General features: G+C 40.3%; 1 protein-coding gene across 1 annotated transcript in view; it reads left to right on the top strand.

The window, feature by feature from the left end:
* The first annotated feature begins 4,608 nt into the window (after positions 1-4,608).
* ADGRG7 (adhesion G protein-coupled receptor G7) overlaps positions 4,609-22,989 on the top strand; it is a 30,320-nt gene continuing 11,939 nt past the window's right edge. The window contains exons 1-8 of the mRNA XM_089508451.1: positions 4,609-4,696; positions 7,554-7,676; positions 8,902-9,011; positions 12,980-13,144; positions 14,806-14,903; positions 19,257-19,387; positions 20,951-21,061; positions 22,426-22,586. Coding sequence (XP_089364577.1) covers positions 4,609-4,696; positions 7,554-7,676; positions 8,902-9,011; positions 12,980-13,144; positions 14,806-14,903; positions 19,257-19,387; positions 20,951-21,061; positions 22,426-22,586 — 987 coding nt within the window. The remainder of the gene's footprint in view (positions 4,697-7,553; positions 7,677-8,901; positions 9,012-12,979; positions 13,145-14,805; positions 14,904-19,256; positions 19,388-20,950; positions 21,062-22,425; positions 22,587-22,989) is intronic.

Here is a 22,989-nt window from a genome sequence, read left to right as displayed (position 1 = left end):
CAGATTTATTTTGGCCTGTCTCTTTGGGCCCTTAGTCCCAATGGAAGTTAATGGGACAATCAAATGTGTTTAGGATTGCTGACTGTGAACTTTGCTTGTTAAAATAGTAACCGATTACTTTTCAGCTCTTCGGTGTATTAGATGCTCATACACAATAGATTGCCTTTGTTATCTAGACAGATTATAGTGCAGGTGTACTGCGCTATGATTGTCTTATACATTGTCTTATACATTGTCTCATACACATACTGTATACATTTTATTTATTTATAATGTTTGTGTACGACTTGATATTGCAAGGACTCTTAGAATCCACTTAGAAAAAGAAAAACTATTAGAATTGGAGAAGCCACACTTAGTTTTAAAAAAGCTCTGTTTAAGTGATATCTAGAAATATAGACCATTACATATTAGCTGAACTTTGCACACATTCAGTGTAATTAGCATTGCAACAATTCAGATGAGTCATGTTTGGCTTTTCACACTATTATATCGTATGGCATATGGAAAGTTTCTTATAACCAAAATGATCACAGTCAGGTATTGAATTAGTTAAATTCAAAATGAAAATACTGCAGTAGAATAAAATGTAGGATATAGATCAACAGGACCATACTGGCCAAGAAAGCCAGTATGGTAGTGGTTTGAATGTCAGATTACAACTCTGGAGATCACAATTTGATTCCCCATTTGGTCATGAAAACCTGCTGGGTGACCTTGGGTGAGTCACACATTCTCAGTCTCCGAAAACCCTGTGGTAAGTTCATTTTAGGGTCACCCTATGTCAGAAATGACTTGAAGGTGCACAACAGCAGCAGCAGCAACAACAACAACAACAACAACAGTGGCCAAGTAAATCAAAAGCAGAGGTAGCACCAGGAACAGATTATAACTCATTTTTCCCATTTGGCCCAGTCCTATCATTAGGAAAAGTGCAAATGTACTGGTTTCGTGAGCAGCCGTTATTGCATGTCTTTGCAATTGTGTGACTGGAGCTGCTACTGCCCTCACAATTTCTTCCTGACTTTCCTTTACACTCCCTCTTTTGCCTCCTGATCTCAGAGGTATTCATCAGAGCAATCTGCTAAGAGAGCTGCTTCGCTGCCTATAGGGCTTGGGCCCTGTCTAACCTTCAGGGCGAAGAGGGGGAAATCATGAGAACACTGACTTGAAAGGCATGCAAATATATATTTTCCTCATTTGTTAGACTAGCGCACTCTGTGCAACAGTGAAGGGCAATTTCTGTGCAATTTCTGTGATTGGTGCTTAAAGACACTGCCTGGGTTTTTCCTTTGTAACATCTCCAGGGCCCATCTTCTGTACATTATAAAGAGACATCCTCATGTCTCAGGTTTTGGCCATGAAATTTCAAGGCCTGGGATCATCCTAACCTGGCAGTTCTATCTGCCTATGATCTTATGGCTCTAGATGCAAAAAGGGTATAGTGAAATAGAACAAGGAACGAACTGAACTATGCTACTTACAGATCTCCTTCAACCCAGGCATGTAACTACAATGTCAGCACAATGTTAAGCCAGGGCGAAGGTGGTTTTTAGTAATTTCCAGCATCCTTGCTCTGATAGGGATTTAGATTCAGCACATTTTCAGCTGTCCTAATGGGAGTTCACTGGCCCCTAGTTATCTTCACCAATATGATTTGCTTTCTAAAAAGGCAACAGTTTTATTTACTCTGAAAAAATAGGACACTAGAGAGTTACTTTTATTTTATTTTTTTAAACTGTAGGTAAATATAAAGGTTTTCTTTGATGGGAATGTCTAGTTGTGTTTGACTGTAGGGGGTGGTGATTATCTCTGTTACCAAGCTGAGGGAACCATCATTGTCAAAGATGTCTCTGTGGTCGTGTGGCTCATGGAACGCTGAAGTGTTACCTATTTATCTATTTGCATCTGCATGCTTTCAAATTGCTAGGTTGGCAGAAGCTGGGACTAGTGACGAGCTCACTTCATTACACAGTGCTTGGGCCTCCAACTGCCAACTTTCTGACCTTATGATCATCAGAATTGGTGTCTTAACCACTGCAAGTACTTTCTTTTTAGAAGCAACTTGCTTTTATGACATCAGTGATATTGTAGTGAAACATCATATTAGGATAGGATAATTTGACTGGGAGGCTTATGTGCCCTTGTTGTGTCAGAGCTATGAGAACAATAGCCACAAAAATAAGTAAATGTATTCTTCTTCCTTGTCAGTAATATATTTCCTTTGTTGTTGTTGTGTGCCTTCAAATTATTTCTGATTTATGGTGACCCTAAGGCAAACCCATCATAGGGTTTTCTTGGCAGAATTTGTTCAGAGGGGGGTTTGCTCTTGCCTTCCTCTGAGGCTGAGAGTGTGTGACTTGCCCAAAGTCACCCAGTGGAGATTCAAACCCTTGTCTACCAGTGTCCTACACCAACACTCAAAACACTACATCACACTATTTTGTAGAAATGTAATAAACACTATTTCTTCATGCAATCTTTGTAATAGTTCTTTCCCCCCTTTAAACAGTTAAAACACCTCCAATGGAACCTTCATGCTTCTGCCACAACAATGGCATCTGTTCAGATGGTATATGCCTTTGTCCAGAGGAGTGGGTAGGAACGCACTGCGAGATAGGTTAGTAAATGTGGTCTACTGTTTTGTCACTGAGCTGCTTATTGGGAACTAATGAGCTGAAGGTATGACTTCTAAAAGGGAAACTTTCAGAATACTCTCTTTCAAACAAACAAACAGCTTCATTTATATACCGTTTCATACTGAACTAACAGTGTCTAAGGAGTTTACAACTGTAAGCTAATTGCCCCACACAATCTGGGTACTCATTTTAGTGACCTCCTGCCCACCGCTCTGACCACATCTCTCCTGTGTTGGCATCCCTTCACTGGCTCCCCCTCCCTTTCCGCATTCAGTATAAGCTCCTGCTGACGACTGTTTAAAGCCCTCCATGGGCTGGCCCCTCCTTACTTATCAGACCTTCTTTCTCCTCACCTTTCCACTCGGGCCCTCTGTTCTGGTAGTCAAGGTCTGCTGTCCCAGCCCAGGATTTCCTCTGCCCCATCTCGAATACATCCCTTTTCACTCGCTGCCCCTCACTCCTGGAACCTTCTTCCCCCACAAGCAAGAGCCATCACTTCTTTAACCAGCTTCAAAACAGAGTTGAAGACCATCCTGTTCAGGGCAGTGTTCCCAGGCATTGCATAATTGTCACTTGCTATTTGATGTTCCTTTGTTGCCTGTTTTATTGAATCATTTCCTGTATTGCTATGTCCTTCCTCCAGTCCATCTCCCCTGATCCAGGCCTCAGAGGTAGAGAAGAACTGTTGGCCCTCATCCCCTTCTCCTTCTCCTTTTGTGTCGTGTCTTTTTTAGATTGTAAGCCTGAGGGCAGGGAACCATCCAATTAAAAAGACTGTATGTACAGCGCTGTGTAAATTTACAGCGCTTTATAAATAAAGGTTAATAATAATAATAATAATAATAATAATAACTTGAACATCCACAGATTTTGGTATCCACGGGGATCCTGGAACCAATCTCCAGCAGATACCAAGGACCTACTATATATTTTTGAACAGGGATTTGTTCTTTTCAATTCCAGATTGAAATGCTTTTTATTTTAGTTTAACATTTTAAACTATTTATAAAATTGCTGCCGGAATATTTTTCCTGATGACCATTCAAATTTGTTGTGATAGTGTGTAATTAGTATTGTCATTTTTAAAATATTGTTTTGGGAACCTGATTTTTTAAAAGTGTACTCCTGTTGTATACATTTGGCATACAAATGCATACCATTTACTCTAACAATTTTAAATAATGAATGCATAAATAAAATCCATTTGGCTTTCATATTAGTATTCATTGACACACTTATTCTCCTCAATTTGTTTTATCCCTTTTAAAGCTATCAAGACTAATGGCTGTAGCCATTTGTGGTATTTCTCTCAACAATGGTCAAGAATTAATATTTGGAAACAGGCCAGTAGTTTTTTTTTAATGCCAAGTGTATTTCATAATAAAAGACAGTTGAGAATTATGATTACTACTTCCGCACTGATTTGATGCCTCTCTCATAAGACAGAGAGAATAGGAAATGAATCTCACAGCTGAACATTATTGTATCGGCTGCTTGTCATCAATTAAGTATGAACTTTCCAATGAACAAAGTGATGAAAAAGAACACAGTTTTGCCTGGAATGTGAACATATCTCCATCGCAAAATTGCATTACAAGATTGCATATGAGTTATGGGTGTGCACCACATTAGATTATTGGCCTCCCATTTCCTTTCATTTGTCCTTCTGTAAGGACTTTGCTGTGAACAATTATTAAATGAAATCATTACAGATGTTACTGCCAATACATATCCTATGAAACGTTTTGCCAAACAGGTGGTTTCTCTTTTCTGTAACTCACAGAGGCATTTTGATGTAGTCCATTCCTTATCTTGCCAGTATCTATAATTACTGAGATGGTCTAGCATTCAGTGATTAAAGAACTTCATCTTCTCATACAGACTGAATTAATCTAAGAATTAATTCCAGAACAGGACTGTACTCTTACCTGACAGATTGTGTTCCCTAAAATAGCTTCCTGAAATCATTATGATCGTTGGTGGAGGTCTTGCTAGTTGTCCTGTGACTTGCAGATTGCTATTTGGCAGCAACACAGATGTGGACCTTCTTCATGATGGTACTCACCTTGTGGAACGTCCTTCCTCCTGATATTAAGCAGCCACCAATTGTGGCATGGTTTAGGAGCCTGTTAAATACCTGTCACTTCACCCAGGCTTTCCCTGTTGTGTGTTGCTCAGCCTGCTAATTCTTAGTTTTACAATAATTTTTTAGCTGAAGAGATGTTTTGTATTTTGAGGTCTACCTTAGTTTCTTGGGGTTCTTTTTGGAAACAATTTCAAGATAGATTTTTTCCCCTCAAAATGGTAAACAACCAGTCTAGAAATCAATTAAATGGCATCTTTATAGTGTCTTAAGGAGACCTTTAGTCCCATTATCTACTAATTATTTTACTGGAGATGCTGTGGTTTGAAACTGGGATATTGTGACTGAAAAATATATGAGCTTTTGCACTGAGCCATTCAACCCTTCCTTCACTCCATAGTCATGGGTATGGCTGTAGGTTTCCAGTCTCTCTCAGGACAACCTTATTCACATGAAGCATTCTCCAAAGGGTTTTGTACACATATCCATGTCTGTGTAGGTGATTTAACAATAAAAACATTTCCGATGTGCTACCCATATATAGCATTGTGATAGATGAGATAATAAATTGCATATATAAATTAACCCTTTTACTCAGGCTAAAATAAGTTTTAATAAGAATCTGATCAGTTTTTTTCTTATTGGTTGTTTCCCCGAGTTTTGAGACTGCTTCATACTTTATTTTTTCCGATGTACATTTGAAAGGATTAAGAAGTACACTGACCAATATCAAGCATTAACACTTCAAGCAAATATACATAAAAATGCACCTTGTAGGCATGTTTGTTCATTTCTGCCCCATTATTCAGTGACAAATACAGATTTGTTAAAATGGGCGAAACTCAGCATAGACTTATTTTTATCACCACATTGGTGGAAGTCAAGCAGTGGGTTTGTCTAGAATCTAGAAAAAGAACCAGTGGTCAAAGATAACAGCAGGATTTTCCTGTGCACATCACTCCATATGTATTCCCCATTGAGATAATGAATGTTGCACAGGGTCCAGGAGGGAGAACTATGATGAAAGGTCAGGACTTAGGGGAAGGGCTGCTGTAGGGACCCTCCGGGAGAGATGGGCAACTGTGGGAGCCTAGATAGGTAGGAAATGCCCAAGTTAGATGGCTAATAATCCCTCCTCTAACTCTCTGATTTCAAGCCACATGGCCCACAATTTGTTCAACAGATACAAAGAGCAATGCTAGAAGGTCCAAGTTCAACAAAAGATGTTCTTATTCTTAGCGGGTCCATCTTGCATTTTTCATTTGTCTTCTCAGCATTGATAATTAAGTTAGCCACAATGCAGACTTATTTCAAAAGCTAGGTAATGAATCAATTACTTTTTGTTTGGTACTATTGTGAATGCATGTAAATTCTTTTCAGATTTTCAAGCTGCATAACATGACTGTACATGGGGATGGGGAATGATACTCCAGTGTGCATTCATTTGAAGGTAGTCACACAGTCTATAGACATACAATTGTATAGGATTTTGGGATCCTGAAAGAACTGAAAGAACTCCATATACCTAAAGTTGTATTACTATTAAGTATTAAATCAAAGCTGAGGAATGTGTGGAAACCCAGAGGTTGTTGTATTACAACTCACCCCACCTCTATCCAACATATTTATTGTGAGTGATAATCAGAGTACCAGATGCTGTCTGATCCTGTCCTATGTAGATTTTCAAATTAATATGCATACTCTGGGAGTGGGAGATTGGGATAACATGCACCATATTGTTTCCTTTAACTATCATGCATTCAGGACAGGCCCAATGCCACCGGGTCTGAAGAAGAAGGCCCCCCCTCCTTGCCAACTTTCATCTTCTGACCTGGAGGGGGTGAAAGGACACCATCGTGCCCGGCCTCGATTAAGGAGAACCCTCTCTCCAGTCTATCTGCCTTGGTCCAGGCCTCAGAGGGAGAGAAGAACTGTTGGACCTGACCCCCTTCCCCACCACCATTCCCTTCTCCTTTTGTATCGTGTCTTTTTAGATTGTAAGCCTGAGGGCAGGGAACCATCTAATTAAAATAATAATTGTAAGCCGCTCTGAGAGCCTTTAGGGCTGAAGGGCAGGGTATAAATACCGCAAATAAATAAATAAATAAATAAATTCAGTGAACAATTGAAAAATATTCCTGTAGAGATGACACTGAAAACTAAAGGCTGAGACCACCAGGAAGCGGTGTCCTGGCAGTGATAGTAGGGTTCGGGACCGCACACCAACCGCACGGTCCCAAGCCCTACCATGTGTGGGCGGCGACACTATTGAGCATCACCGCCCACACAGGGGGCATGTTGTTGATGTGTGGGCATCTGAGCACCCACACGTCGCTTCTAGGAAGCGATGTCGTAAGGGCTGTGATGCCGCTGTTATGACGTCGCAAAAAGGAGCCGCTCTAGGTAGCTCCTTTTTTGCTACACAGCAGTGTCTTGCTGTTTGGTTGCTGCAGCAACGCTATGCAGCAAAAAGGGGCAGCATTTTCCCGCTCGTCTGTCTCGGCCCTAAGTTTCATTTACATGCAAGATTTAAAAGAAGAAACTCCCTCTTATTTCTTTTGTTTCAGGTAGAAATATACAGTATATCTAAGCTCCTAGCCAAAGATATATGCCTTCAGTTCCACATTATTTTTGTTACATTCTATAAAAACAGGTATTACAGCAGCAGAATACTCTTTATTTTAACGTATTATCTGGCAATTCTGTGCTTATGGAAATACTAATCAGTTGAAAGAAGGACCCTAATTTTAGATTTGCTTTACATAAGCTTGAAAACTTTTCTGAACAGTCAAGCAACTAACAGAAAGATGTTGTTTCCTTTCCTTATTCAGTTAACTTCTGTGATTCAAGCACTTATAAAGTCAACTCTTCAGAAGATATTCTTAGTTTTGAAATAATTATTGTTGGCAGATATGGCTATTCCATTGAGAAGTGTGACAACAGCACTACAAATCGTATGTGTTTTTCTTTCTTTTTCACTTCTTTGTTATGTTAAATTGAGTTAAAGAGTGATTGAAAATATTGTATCAAGACAAAATTCTCCAACTGAATCCAGGACTATCACAACTACTTTGTCTTATACACATATACAGCACAAGATAGTAGTTGGGTAGAGTACTGTTTGTAGTGGACATATTTTTAAAGCCACATCTTTCACTCATCCTGAATGGGGTTTGGTAGTATGAAATGGACATGAGGATGATTAATAGTGGTTGAAAACATTTGTTCAACTACTTGTGCAACAGGTGATGAGTTGTTGCTATAACATTACTGTGCTAACTGTGCAACTATAATTTTTATTTCTTTTTTAAAAAGTCATGGTGCATCTCCCTCAACCTTTATGCCATGATTTCTTGCAGCCCTTAAAAGAACTATATAAAATAAGCTTCAATTAATGTCATACTTAGAACATAAACAACTTGAATATGATTTCATTTTAAAGTGATGAGCTGAAAGAACTATATCATGCTGATGTGGGCATTGTTTGCATGATAGTGCATTTGAAATAATAGTTTAGATACAGCATGTCTTGATAAGTAGGTAGCGGGTAATCTACTAAAGGATAGTTAAGGGGCTGTTGGATATAGTAGACATATTGTTTTCATGGTGGAGTGGTGAACTCTTTCATAGGGCATCACTGATATCACTGGCAGTTCACCACATAAGCCTACATAAAGTAATGCAAGTGTAGCCGCACTATGTGTGGCATTCGACAAGTAGCTCTAGGACTGACATAGATGAATGATTCAGTTAGGAGTTTATCAGGGAATAAGGAATAATAAGCTCTGGATATTTTATTATTTGCCACCAGCACAATACTCCTGCTGGAGAAGAAATTATTTCAGAAGTATGTTGTCTTGGGGGTGAACAGTATTCTAAACATACCTGTCCCCAGTCTCGAGCACTAAACTCTGCCCTCCCTTGAGATGGAAAAAACATTTCCCCTTCCCTGGCCCCTACAAGTTGACAAGGGTTATGACATGGTAGCAGCTCTACCAATAATCTCATCTAGAGTGGTCTGCTGTTGTGTTGGTTTGTAAAACGTGCAACTAAATATCAGAATACTTTCAATGTAGAAATTTTCCTGAAGAATAGGAAACCTAGTGATGACAAGAACGTTATGATTGCTTTATAATCTTGCATTTAACTTAGCATTTTTGTTTTCTATAATATTAATAGGAGGTACTCCGAAAGGAACTCGGATGTGCACTAGAAAAAATGGAATACCTACTCTTCTACTACCAAGCATAATGGATTGCAATGTGACTCTTCTCAGCTTGTCTGAAAAGGTAATGTTGTATTGAAATTACTGCTCACATCAAATGTAGTGCTGCAAGATCTGCAGAGCCTAAATACCTCAAAGATGCCGGATCCTGTCTGATGTTGGAAGCTAAGCAGAGTGAGTTCTGGTTAGTACTTCAATGGGAGAGCACCAATGAAGGTTAGGTTCTGTAGGCTGTATTATGGAGGAAAGAACTTGCAAAACCATCTATGACTATTCCTCATCCAAGAAAACCTTGTGAAATTCATGGCTTGCTATTTGTCAACAGGTAACCTGAAGACACATATACACACAATATCTGCAGACTGGATAGTAGACAGTAAATACAGCTAGAAATTACTTTAATAGTCCTGAAAAATAGTGGGTCTTCTCAACAACTGGAAAATGGATGCATGGTAAATTCCTCCCTCTCCCCACCCTTAGGATCATGTTTAATTTAGTTGTTTGCATGTGACAAAAACTGCAGGACTTCATGGAGAATTAAGAAAGGAAACAGAAACAAGTGGGTTTGGCCTTTTCAAACTAACATTTTCAACGGTTGGAGATTGGATGTGGGTGCTTTCACCTTTGGAGATATCTTGGAATGTTCAAGTCAGATGGAATGTTTATTTGCTTGGACACACATTATTTTCAATCTCCCTGACATAGATTTCCTCTTGTGGCCTCCCTCCTTGCTCTTTCCCATTTGCTTTGAGTGTATGTGCAAAGATGCTCTTATACAAATGTGGGATCATCATCACATGGTGTGTGCTCATTTCTACTTTTGAAACAGCTGTTTAATATTTATTTGTTGGATTATTTTAACCTGCATACATAACAATGTGATTTCTGGAGCTGCATTGCCACCTAGTGAGTACTAAATAAAGTGCATTGCTTAAAAACTAGACTAGCTGGAGGATTTTGTAGTACAGATGTTGGGGAAGCTGTGGGGGTATGTGTGTGGAGGGAAGTTGCAAAATTGTGCAGCGGTTTCCACAATGGCCCCTTCATTTAGACTGTAACATTAATCAAACAAAATTCATCTATCTGAAAGAAAAATCTTATCTGTCTGGATTTGTAATCCCAGAAACAGGGGAACAGTTGGGAACAGTTTGGAATACTGACAGTGGCCAAAAATTTCAATTAACTCCCCTCTCAAGACATGAAGAACCACATACTAATATTTTACTCTGGAGTTGGGACAAATGATATGTTTGTTTGAAATGAATGAATGAAATATTTATTTATATCCTGCCTCTTCCATTTTGGGGATCGAGGTGGGTAACAACATGATTTATGTGATATACAATAATAAAAACAACAAGAGTCCACAAAACCCCAACCCTCCTGCCCAGCTATAAAAAATTTAAAGGAATAAAAACATAATTAAAATACATGACAATACATAAAAAAATCATTACATAAAGACAAATGAGGAGGAGACATGGTGAGATGGGGGGGGGGGGGATTCAGTTGGTTCTGGATATAATCAATCAGGGAAGGCCTGCCCATTGTACCTCCAACCTTGTAAAGTAGGATTGGCTGCAAGACACCTTTGCTGTATTCCTTCATCCATATTATTAATAACCCATATGAATTTTAATAGCTTATAACATGGACCCTTGGGGATCCAGATGAAAGGCTTTTATATGTAGACAGTGGCCCGGCACACACTGTTGTTGAAATGCCGCCCCACTTTGCTGCGCAGCTTTGCCACAGCAACCAAACCACAGGGGAATGCTGTGCAGCAAAAAAGAAGCTGCCTAGAGCAGCTTCTTTTTTGCATCGTTGTAAGGGTTATGCCGCAGCCCTATGATGCCGCGTTCTCCAAAAGACGTGTGGGTGCTCAGATTCCCACATGTCATCTATACGCCCCCTGTGTGGGTGGTGCTGCTCAATAATGGCACTGCCCGCATGTCATAGGGCTTGGGAGCATGCGGTTGGTGCGCGCTCCCAAGCCCTACTATCACCACCAGGACACTGCTTCCTGGCAGTGTGTACTGGGCCAATGATAGACTTCATTTTCTGTATTCTCTTTAAATAGTTTTAAAACCAAGGAGGTCTACACATCAGCCAAGCAGTTCATCACATGAGTGAGTCTAATCCTTGCAATAGGCAACTCCAGTTTCCAATACAGTCTATTTAGTGAAACATCATGTAGATATAAATGCAGAAAAACAAACCCACTTTGGCACTACCTTTCTGTGGTGGTGGGACTGCATGCTCCTGTGAGGAAAGAAGCTAGTCAGACAGGCTTTTGCTGAGGAGTTAGACTAAGGCCTGTTCCAGACTGCCAAAATAAAGCTGCTTTGGGTCTCTTTGGAGGCATGCTGTTTAAATGATGCATGCATCCTAAGAATCCGGAAGCTGCACCAAAGCTGCCCTCCAGTGCTTAGGAATGGAGTGTGGCTTTGGCGCAACCTCCGGACTCTTAGGACCCAGGCATCATTTAAATAGCATACCTCCAAAGAGACCCGAAGCAGCTTTATTTTGGCAGTCTGTAACAGGCCTAAATGTGCTAAATTGGGCAGCTACTGGGCAGCAGCAGCACTTGGGGAGAGTGATAACTGGCAGAGGACCTCTCAGAGACAATGGCAGTGGCACCATAGCTAACTCCAAAGGAGTTAGTACTGATTAAGGCAATGGTAAACCACTCTGAAAGCCTTTCACAAAGACAAAGGGAAGTTCCTATCACAATGTAAGGTATTCTTATGTGGGCTGGGAGGGGAATTCAAGATGACCTCCTCCAAATGATTCCTGCAAGTACCTAGTTAACCTAAGGCTGAGACATGGGGGAGGTGAAGAAGGTCAGCCAACCTGGAAAGTATAAAATAGAGGATTTTGTATCTATAGATGTCTAGCCATGCCTAGGCATTTTTAATTTTATTTTTTGAGACACACCCTAGCAGGTGAATAGAGAAGGTGAAAGAGGCAGGTTAATCAGAAGTAGTACTATTCTGTAAAAATGAAATGTTGTAAACATGCTATAAGTTGTGGGATTGCTGAATAGCCAAGTGGAGACTCTAGCTGAATAGCCTGAGTGGAAGTACCATATATACTTGACAATAAGTTGATCTCATGTATAAGTTGAAGGCAGGTTTTGGGGCCAAAAATATGGATTTTGATCTGACCCATAGATAAGTTGAGGGTAATATTTAGGGGCATGTAACAAAGAATCTAAAGGATGCAGCAAAGGAAAACAACACTAAAGAACTTACAAACTTCCAGAAGGCATACCTGTTTGTGCTCACCCAAAAGGCTGGATGGATGACAGAGTAGAGTCAGTGCTTCTAAGATAGATTACACACTTGGGTTTCTCCAGGGGATGGTTCCCTTTTTTATAAGCATCAAAGTAAAATGCTTATATTGAACCATGGATAAGTCAACTCAGGTTTTTGGAGACATTTTTCTAATTAAAATTTCTAGTCTTGTACATCAGTATATACAGTAACTCTTGCAGATAGTGTTTATTCAGATGACCCATTATCCAGTTTTCAACAAGTTGGATGCTCTTCAGACAAATTGCAACTTCTAATGTCCCTAGCCATGGCAAATTTGATATGTACTGGCTTCATGAAGCCTGCATTAGACTGCAGTATCCTTGGAAACTGGAATCCTCTTTTAGGAATTATTGCTATAGACTCACTATGGCATTCTAGAAAAAGAAATAAATGCAAAGAACTGTCTAGGATGAGATGATACAATTTGTTTTACAGATTCATTTGGAAGGAGAATTATAAGGTAGTTCAATTTATACTACTGGTAGAGAAATTGAACCCTCCAAATGCTGGTGGACTGTGACTCCCATCAACCCCAACTATTGGCCATGCTTAGCCAGGAGCGATGAGAACTGAAAGTCCAAGAACATTCCGAGAGCTACAGTTGTCCCATCCCTGATCTACAAAACTGAATTATGCGGCATTGTTATTTGGTTCCAAAGATGGTTATTGTTGTGTGTTTTCTTTGTTGGATTCAAATGTCCTCTTCCTTTAACAGGTACAATCTATGAATGAGAGTGCAACAGCAGAAATCACAAGCATTGCCACTGACACACAGATTCTTACTTCCAAACCAGAAGAACTGAAAAGTGATAATATTTCCTTAGCTGCTTCAATTGCAGACAAGATTCTCAATCTGCCCAGTCATGTTGTACCTGGAGAGGTGAGTGTCACAAGGCCTCACAAAATATTTTACATGGGGTTTATGGAAGCATCAGAGGTGTACCCCCTATTTAATGGATGCTAAATAATTCCATTCTAACTCAACCAAAAGATCCCAGTCCTCAAGAATCAGTCAAATTATTTTAATTTACAGAACCCAAATTATTCCTAAGAGGGACTTCAATAGTCTTGAACATTTGTTTGCTATAAACACACTTTTTTCTGTCTGGTTCCCTACTCTGAATGTTTAACAAAATGTATTGGAAGTCTAGGCAGGTATCTATCTAGTATTAAATGTCATCATTTAAGAAAATTTTGTTTAAGCGGGCTGCAGGAGGATTTAAAGGAGGACATTGTAAATAATAATGTTCTGAGGCATGGTGCAGCCATCTTGTTGAAGTTAAGCAAGTCTTGGTTTGATTAGTGGATGGAAGGCTGCCCATGTTCCAGATATGTGGTGTGTTGAGTATAGGGTTATCATAATTCTCTACTATAAACCTGGACAAAATGTAGGACAAAATTTAGACCAAAATGTAGGACATTTAAGAAAAATGGAGGACCTTAAATGTCCTACATTTTGGGCTAAATTTTGTCCCATTTATAGTAAAGAATTATGGCAACCCTGGTTGAGTACATGATCAAAGGCAAGTTATACCATCAATGACAAGTAATGCAATTGGAACAGGGACTAGTAGAAGGCAAAACGCACATAGGCTATGCCCATAGGGACACATGCTACAGTTTTGTGCATATATAAGTTGAAGAGTTTTGAGTTCTTCTAAAGCCTCCTTAATTTCAATCACTCATATATTTTGCACACCATTTTTGGGAGAAAGGGGGTCTATAAATCCAATGTATTATTTCAATACTAAGCTCTGCCCCTTATGTCACATGCTCTGAGTGGTCCTGCCTCCTTGTCCTTCACAGATGTAGCTGTGCACTTACAGATGCCAGGATATGGGGCAAGTCAGACCATACTATGTTGGAGTGGGGCTTGTTTGCAGGGCCTACCACTCAGATGTTGATAGAGTAGTTGGAGCAAAAAGAGGCTTTGGAACTGTTCACCATGGAAAAAGAAAAGATGGCAAAATTGACAAAAACAAATTACAGTGGGCCCTTGGTATCTGCTGGTGTTTGGTTCCAAGACCCCACTGTAGATATCAAAATCTGTGGATGCTCAAGTCCCATTAAATACAATGGTGTAGTAAAATGGTGCCTCTTATATAAAATGGCAAAATTAAGATTTGCTTTGTGGAGTTTATATAGTTTTTGAATAGTTTGAAGCTGTGGATGCTTGAATCCATGGATTTAGAGGGTTGACTGTATTTTTGTCAACAGACAGTTGGATAACAATATGCTGGATGGACTGAATCCCATTTCCAGTTATTTTATATGTGAATGATCTCCCTAGATCATGCCTATGTGTAAACCTGGCACTTTAGTTTTGGAAACAGAGATTTTATTTGCTTATGTTTTGTCCTTAGGGTTAGTGTATGTGCCCTGCTTTATTTGATTGAAATACTCTTGTTCCTTGGGGCTAGTTGGTATCTCTGCATTTACCTTTGAAATAATATCCACAATTTCCCAAATATTCTGTTACAACAAAATGGCATAACAATTAAAATCAATGCCCTAACCCACCCTTTAAAAACATCTTGGTAGGCAGCAGCTGCTGCAGTTGCAACAGTAAGCCAGCTTCTGGACGCCAACAAGACTGAATTTAGTTTGACAAATGATGACCTCACTAATTCTACAATAAGGTAATGTCAATATTTTAGTTTAGTTATAAAAGAAACTCCTATTCCATCTTTTGTTTATGTGTGTTCATATATGACTTATTATTATTAATATTATTAAACTTTATTTCTATAGCGCTGTAATTATACACAGCGCTGTACAAAGTCGGTAAAATTAGGAGTAAATAAAAGCCTGCCCAAGGCGTACATTCTAAGATAATAACAATTAAAAGAGGAATAGATAAAATTACCATATAGAAAGGAAAAAACAGATTAAAAACATCAAATATCAAACAAATCACATCACATCAAATATTGTCAGACAGCCAGATAACAATCACAAATTCCCTGAGAACGCTTCCCTAAACAATATCTTTAAGAGTGATGCTTGCACTAAACAACTTCCCACAGAAGTAAGTTTCTGTTTAGTGAGACTTGTTTCCTAAGATGTAGGGGTCATTCTGAAGAGAAAAAAGTATCTGGAAGTATCGAAAGTTTCCAGTTCTTTTGGTGTTGATTTCACCTTCATATTCACAGATTTGCATCTAGACTCTTTCTTGAAATATCCTTTCTGTCCACTCCCTTGTGTTCTTCCCTTTTCCACTGATGACATGTCACATCTAGACTCAGGCAATGTTTCAGAAATTTATTTTTAGCAATTTCCACAGAGCCTTCTTTACTATTATACAAAAGTTATACTCAAAGTGCTAAAGTGTTTCAGCAGTAAACATTAGGATCATTTTGTTTTGGTGCAAATATTCCTCTTTCCTTCTGTTAGACTAGGATTCTAGGATACCAGGGTTCAGGTCCTTGCTCAGCCATGGAAACACACAGGATAACCTTGGGCAAATCACACTCTCTGAGGCTAAAAGGAAGACTATAGCCCTTATCAGATGAGTGTGGAACTGGGGGTCTTGCGCACTGGGTGGTTCGAATTCGCGTTATTTCGCAAAGAACCATCATACCTGGGATTGGCAGGATTCAAATTGGCCAATCCGCATCCGCGCGAAGTGCATTCAGTGCAGAATGTTTCGTTACACCGGAGCTCAACATGCGGATTGGCCGATTGGTATCGGCCGCCTCGCACATGCTCAGTGGTGCCCTGCATGGGTTGCGACCTTAAACGCTTCCGGGGTGAAAGGGGAGGTCACGTCATGACAGCCCGGTAAACAGCTGGAGAGCCAGCTCATGCACATTAACAATCGCGATACAACGTGCCCATTACTGTTCCCTCTGTACATTCCTGCTTGGTTTTAACGTGACCTTTCCTTGCAACAAATTAGCAATGCCCGGTTCTGCGTGTGTGTGTGTGAGTGTGTGTGTATGTATTCTGGGGGGGCGGGGAGGAGCAGTTCCAGCGGCTGTCAAAGAGGCTGGATGGCCATCTGTCAATGGGGATGCTTTGATTAAGAGTTCCTGCATGGCAGAAGGAGGTTGGACTGGATGGCCTTTCTTGGGGTCGCCGTGATTCCAGCGGCTTCCTCCTCCTCCTCCTCCCGGCTTGGGATCCAGCCTGGGCTGCATCCCAGGCAGGGAACAGGCGCGGGGCCGCTGGAATCGCGGTTCCAGCAGCCTCCTCCTCCTCCTCCCGGCTTGAGAGGCATCCCTGGCTGCATCCCAGGCAGGGAACAGGCGCGGGGGCCGCTGGAATCGTGGTTCCAGCAGCCTCCTCCTCCTCCTCCCGGCTTGGGAGCCAGCCTAGGCTGCCTCTCAAGCCGGGAGGAGAAGGAGGAGGCGGCTGGACCGGTGGCGATCGCCGCGATTCTAGCGGCCCCGCGCCTGTTCCCTGCCTGGGATGCAGCCAGGGATGCCTCTCAAGCCGGGAGGAGGAGGAGGAGGCTGCTGGAACCGCGATTCCAGCGGCCCCGCGCCTGTTCCCTGCCTGGGATGCAGCCCAGGCTGGATCCCAAGCCGGGAGGAGGAGGAGGAGGCCGCTGGAACCTCCCCCCCCCCCGCTTCCCTGGAACCGGCAAGAGGAAAGACCCACCGGAAGTAAAAATTGGAATCTGGAGATCTTGCGACGGAGTTCGGGACTGGGCGTTCATACCAGACCCATTCGCACTGAGATCGAACAGAGCCCCAATCCGGATATCCGACAATCCCCTTACTCAGCGCACTGGCCAACACACTCCAAAAAGAGGAGACAGTACGCATTCAGTTTGGCAGCTCGCGCATTCACGTGAGTGCGGATTGGGCCATTCGAATGCAGGTATGATGGTTCTTTGCGAAATAACGCGAATTCGAACCACCCAGTGCGCAAAAGCCCCAGTTCTACACACGTCTGATGAGGGCTATTGTAAAACTTCCCCTGGACAGTGGCATCCCTAGGGTTGGTGTCTCCCAGCGCAGTAACTCAAGGCCCATTGACCTCCTCCCATACCACATCATACAGAATGCTTAGTAGTGTTTTTGCACTAATGTTACTCATAAATCGTAATTCCTACACATTACTGAATGTAATGACAATAGTTGTAACATAAACAACTGGAAAAATTAAAATTATACCTTTAAATCACAGTAGCATATGCATAGCCTAAATGTATTTGCACATACATGGTTTCATGTGGTTAAAGTGAAACTTTGGTAAAATGTGATGTTTTTAAGGAAAATTTAAAATAATACCTTTTTTAAAAAAATCTACAATTTGTTTTTAATTTATTATTTTAAATATTGAAATTTGAAGTTTTAATTATATATTTTTAAAAAATCTGGGACTCTCCCTTTCCCTCCCACTGAGCCTCAGCTCACTCATACCATCTCTTAAAGCATTATAAAGCAAACACCACAGCCTGTCTCTGCTAAGACTGAAATATTTGAGGTGCAGTGGTGTCACCAACCCTTAGGGTGTCACCTGGTGTAGTCCAAACACCCTGCACCCCTTTAATGATGCCTCTGCCCTGAAGAAATCTTACAAACCCCCCCTGCTTAAAAAAAAAACACACCTTAGAGTAGTATTGACATACATTGGAGTTGACTGGAAAGAACTGTACATAATAGCAGCAAAGCACTAGTGAAAGAGGAGACCAAGAAAATGCTTTTAGTATCACAAAACACTTGAGATTCACTATGGGCCAGTACAGACCGCCCCAAAGAGGCGTCCTGCACCTGCCCCTTTTCACACTGGATTGGGGCCAGGGCAACCTCACCAGCAGCCCTACAGCCCCAATCCGGCATTTTTCTGTGTTTTTAGAACAGATTCCCCGCGTAAAGGAAGGGCAAACTGGAGCTAATTATTGCTCTTTGCTGTCTTCTTCACTTTCCCACAAAAACCTGTTCCTCTTCAGAAGCTGAAAGTGTGCTTCACAGATACCCTATTGTCAACCTGAGTGAGACATGTTACATGAGGAAGTATATCTATGTAGCAAATACATTTAGGCTATGCACTTTTATTTGGAGGAACATCAAGTGATTAGCAGCTGTAAATAGATGAATAACAGAGAATAAATGCAAACCTCTACTTACTTTCCTTGCTCCACAACAGTGACTAAAAGAGGGGAGGTAGAATATCACAACAAGGGCAGTGGGACCTATCTGCTGTCCAGAGGAAGGACACCCCCCCCCCCCAAAAAAAACAAAACCCACACATCTCTGGTGGCTGCTCACTCATTCCATCTGGGTAGAAGACTTCAGGACAGAAGGTTTAGCATAAAAGAACCAGCTATCTCATCCTCTTGCTTGCTCACTTTTTAACTCCTCACCCATCTCTCTGGGCTGTTCATATTTGTCTAAGGATGTGTGAGTTCTTGTAATACAGAGCTTTGGATCTCACTTGCTGTTGTTGACTTCATGTCCACTTCCTCCATTCTTTTTGTGAGCTGTTTTGTGAAGAGTAGATTTTATCCTCTATGAATTTTTGATTTTTTGAAAAAGAGTTATGGAGTTACATTGCAAAAGTGCCATTTCACTGATGCACTGCTGTGCTATAGGACTGTCACTCTAAATAAAAAAAAAAAGGAAAAGAGAAAGGAACATGTTTCAATACGTCACAGATTTAAAAAGAAGCCCATTTGAGGGAGGGAATAAAATGTTGCAAGTGATGCTGGCAATTATAACAAATCTGGAACAATAGAAATGTTAATTGGATATATTTATTTAAAAAGCAAAACAAAAAACCAAGAACACACACACACAAAAAAACCTTCTGACACATGTTTTTTCCCATCAGAAGGGGCCTGCTGAGTGGTTTGGGGACTGTGGGTGGGCACAAGGAGTCTATGTAAGGTAAGAAATATAAAGTTGATTTGTATAGTCTTCCTGTTGTCCATTGCCCAATTAAATATGTCACTAGGTTACTGAAGGTCATGAGCTCATAGATATCTCACAGGTATGTTTCTTTCTTTTCTGCTAGCATAGTTTAACTCTTTCACTTCATTGCAGTCTCACAATGGCCATGCAAAACTTCTCTGTGAGTAGCAGTTCCCTTGAAGAGGTGGTACAGCCTAATGTTGCAGTTCGAAGAGTTGATCTTCAAGAATCCTCTGCTGCAGTTCTTTTTTGTGCCCTGAAGGGTGAGTTTATTATGTGTGGTTGGCTATTGGAACATAAGAAGATACTTTGTGTTGCACTGTTGTTGTTGTTGTTGTTGCTGTTGTTGTTGTGTGCCTTCAAGTTGTTTCTGACATATGATGATCCTAAGGGGAAGCTATCAACATTTCACAGATGAAAATTGACACACATGTGGCCAAACAATATCAGAGTGTGGTGAAGTTGGTAAAAGTTATTAATGAGAAAGAACACACAAGCTAGGAGAGATTTCAGGAATTTGCTTTTGCCTGAGCCTACACAGACAGGCAAGATTTCTCCTCTACATTTCCCTTTTTCCCTTCCTGAGTTAACTACTTTGCACTTTAGACTACGTTTGCAAAAACCAATGTAAGCTGAGGAGAAAAGGAGACAGAAACTGGGACATTTCAAAAGCAACTGAAGAAGTGGGACAACAAAAGAGTAATTTGAACTGTCCCTCCCAAAGCAAATAGTTGGAAGGTATGGTGTTGTTACCCGGTATAAATTTGAGATAATGCTTCTGGATCTCTGGGGTGTAGTGGAATAATATAGCTATAACAGCATAGTACAGTTGTATTCAGCAGAGATTTCAAGTAAAGTGAATTACAGTAATCCCATTACTGTAACAATGAAGTTAATTATCAAAGGGACATGAAAGACATCAATAAATATATGTAAACAAACCAGTGGGAGCCAGTATGGCAGAGTGATTTGAGTTTTAGACTACAACTCTGGAGACCAGAGTTCGATTTCCGCTCAGCCATGAAATCCAGTGGGTGACCTCCTCTCAGCCTCAGAGGAGGGCCATGACAAACATCCTCTGAACAAATCTTGCCAAGAAAACCTTAGAATCGACATAAAAATGACTTGAAGACACATAACAACAACGAGCAACACATTAATACAGTGAAACCAATGTGCAATCATAATACAATCAATGGCCTGTTACAGACAGCCAAAATAAAGCTGCTTCGAGTCACGATGGAGGTATGGTGTTTCAATGATGCATGCGTCCTAAGAGTCCAGAAGTCGCACCAAAGCCACGCTCCAGCCCTAAGGATTGGAGTGTGGCTTTGGTGTGGCTTCTGGACTCTTGGGACGCATGCATCATTGAAACACCATACCTCCACTGTGACTCGAAGCAGCTTTATTTTGGCTGTCTGTAACAGGCCAATATATGTGTTTTTAAAAGAAACTAACTAGGTGCATACCAACTCACCCAACTCTAAGCAACTATGTACAGTATATGGAGATAGCGTATGGAACCATATATGTTAGAGTAGAATAAATAAACCTTAACTAGGGGAGTAGGATGAAGAAAAATAATGTGGAAATAGAAATTCCTTAATATCAGGCACAGTACTAAACAAGATGTGTGTACACACACACACACACACACACACACACACACACACACACACAATCTTCTGAGGGAAAGGAAGAAGTGGAATTTTGAAGGAGCAAAGAGGAGAATGAAAGACAGTGAGAAAGCTTCTGATGTTTCTAATTGATTGCAGTGCAGGAATATAAAGTAAGGCACAATCACTTGCCAATTTTCTTTTATACAGGGTCAACTAATGGTTTAGTTTCTGACAGAATCATAATAGAGGAACAAGCCAGTAGTCTGAAAAATGATATCACTACAGAAATTCAGATACTCATCAGTGTCACAAATGCCAGTAAGTATATTCATTTCCTTCTTTGTAACAAATTATTTATAGAGGAGGGGGAAGATTCTGAGAATTTCCTTAAGAAAACATTAATATGCAAAACTGTATATAATGATGATAACTTTATTTGGTACTATAAATGTATAACCTCACAAACATGTTAAATGCTTAAAATCGACTTTGTTTCCATTTGGCCCTGTATTTTATTTCTCTAAACTCAAGTTCAAACAACACCCTTGTCATCAAGACTATGAATCCTGTGAAAGTCTGGCTCAATTCACAATTAACATTCCCTCAGTACAAGGTATGAACCACCCTGAATTAGCTCTTCACTTCTGACAGAACATGAAGCTTATCACACTCATTTTTCGTCCCCGATCTGGGCCTGGGCAGGGGATGCGCATGGCCGAGGGAGAATGCATTTTATCACACACTGCACTGTCCTCAAGCCAGCCCCATGCCATTGCCCGGCACCAGGCTGGCCCCAATCAGGACTCAGGCACATGTTTTTGCTCTGCCAGAAAGTTTCTGCATGGGGCCAGCTTGAGGACAGTGCAGCATGCGATAAAATGCGTTCTTCCTCAGCCGCACATGTCCCCTGACTGTGCCCAGATTACTGTTGAATAACCATTTTGTCCAAACCATATAACTGCTATGCTATATTATTATCTCTCAAAGATTTTGGAAAAAAAAACTTCATGTGAAATCATGATTATTTTCAGATATTCATCAGTTGCTGGAGCCAGTATATAATTCTTTTCCTTCACTGTATATATGAAACTAAAAACTCTAAAAAAAAAAAAAATGAGGCTGATGATGATTTTTTTTCTTCAGAAAATATTTGCTTAAAGAACTATCTACATTTCACAGTTTTAAATATCTTATAGGACTTTATCACACATGGGAAAATTGGGGGTTTAAACAGGGATTTCCCTGTGAATGATTTGTTTTTGGAGCATTCCTGGTTCGTCCTGGGATAAGTCCTCTCTAATCACAATGTCATGTGAAAATCTTCACCGCAATCACGTGACTGTCCAGGGAAAATGCGTGTTGAAATCCCTTATTTCCCCCGTGTGATAAAGTCCATTGACTATGTTGCAAAATATTTGTTCCTACCCATAAACTCATGTGTCATTTTTTGCACACATAGGCCAGAAACCTGTGGAGTGGATGAGTGGAAGTCTTCTTATGGATTTTCTCACTCTCTCCTCTCACTTAAACCTTCCAAAAATCTGTTCAGGAAGTTCCTACAATCCTGTGGAGTAGTTTTGTAGGGCATGTCTCTGTTGAAAGTCAATTATTAGATTATGAAATAATTATACATTTGTTTATATTAACTATATGCCATTTCTATTTGCTTTTCACATATTCAGCTGGAAGTGAAAGAGCTGGCTTTGTACTGTATCAAAATGACAGACTTTTCCCATCAAAAATCTATAGGACTGGATTAGAAGAAAGTTACAATAATCGGGTTATTTCTGGCAACATTAATGGAACTATGGTCAATAATGTTAAAATTGCCTTAAGTCCACAGGTGAGTTTTGCAAAGGTTATAGAGAGACCAAAATTCAGAGAAATGTACTGTGTGTATGAAACATTTCTGAGTCTTTCTCTCCCACTCGTCAAGCACCAGAGAACCATATGCAACTTAATAATTCACTTTTAAAACTTGGGTGCATGTGGATTTTAAAAGTCAGTTCTGATCTCATATAAAGGAGAAAATTACATGAAAAGAAAATAAATGTTTCTCAGTGCAAACATGTAATGCCTTGTTGTTAGCCTAATGTTACCAACAATTCCTTGGTATATAAAATATACTAGCGGTTTAACAGAATCTGTTGGGTAATTAAAAGTAGATATAACAAGGTTTTCTCATTAATCATGGACACTGAATATTTGTAATGTAATTCAGCTACTAACCAGAAATTATGACATCC

Source organism: Sceloporus occidentalis, unplaced genomic scaffold (genome assembly GCF_023333645.1).
Source record: "Sceloporus occidentalis isolate IW3139 unplaced genomic scaffold, rSceOcc1.0.p SCAF_2, whole genome shotgun sequence".
NCBI classification, from domain to species: Eukaryota; Metazoa; Chordata; class Lepidosauria; order Squamata; family Phrynosomatidae; genus Sceloporus; species Sceloporus occidentalis.
The sequence above is the reverse complement of the archived record's forward strand: the minus strand, read 5'-3'. Positions and strand labels throughout refer to the sequence as shown.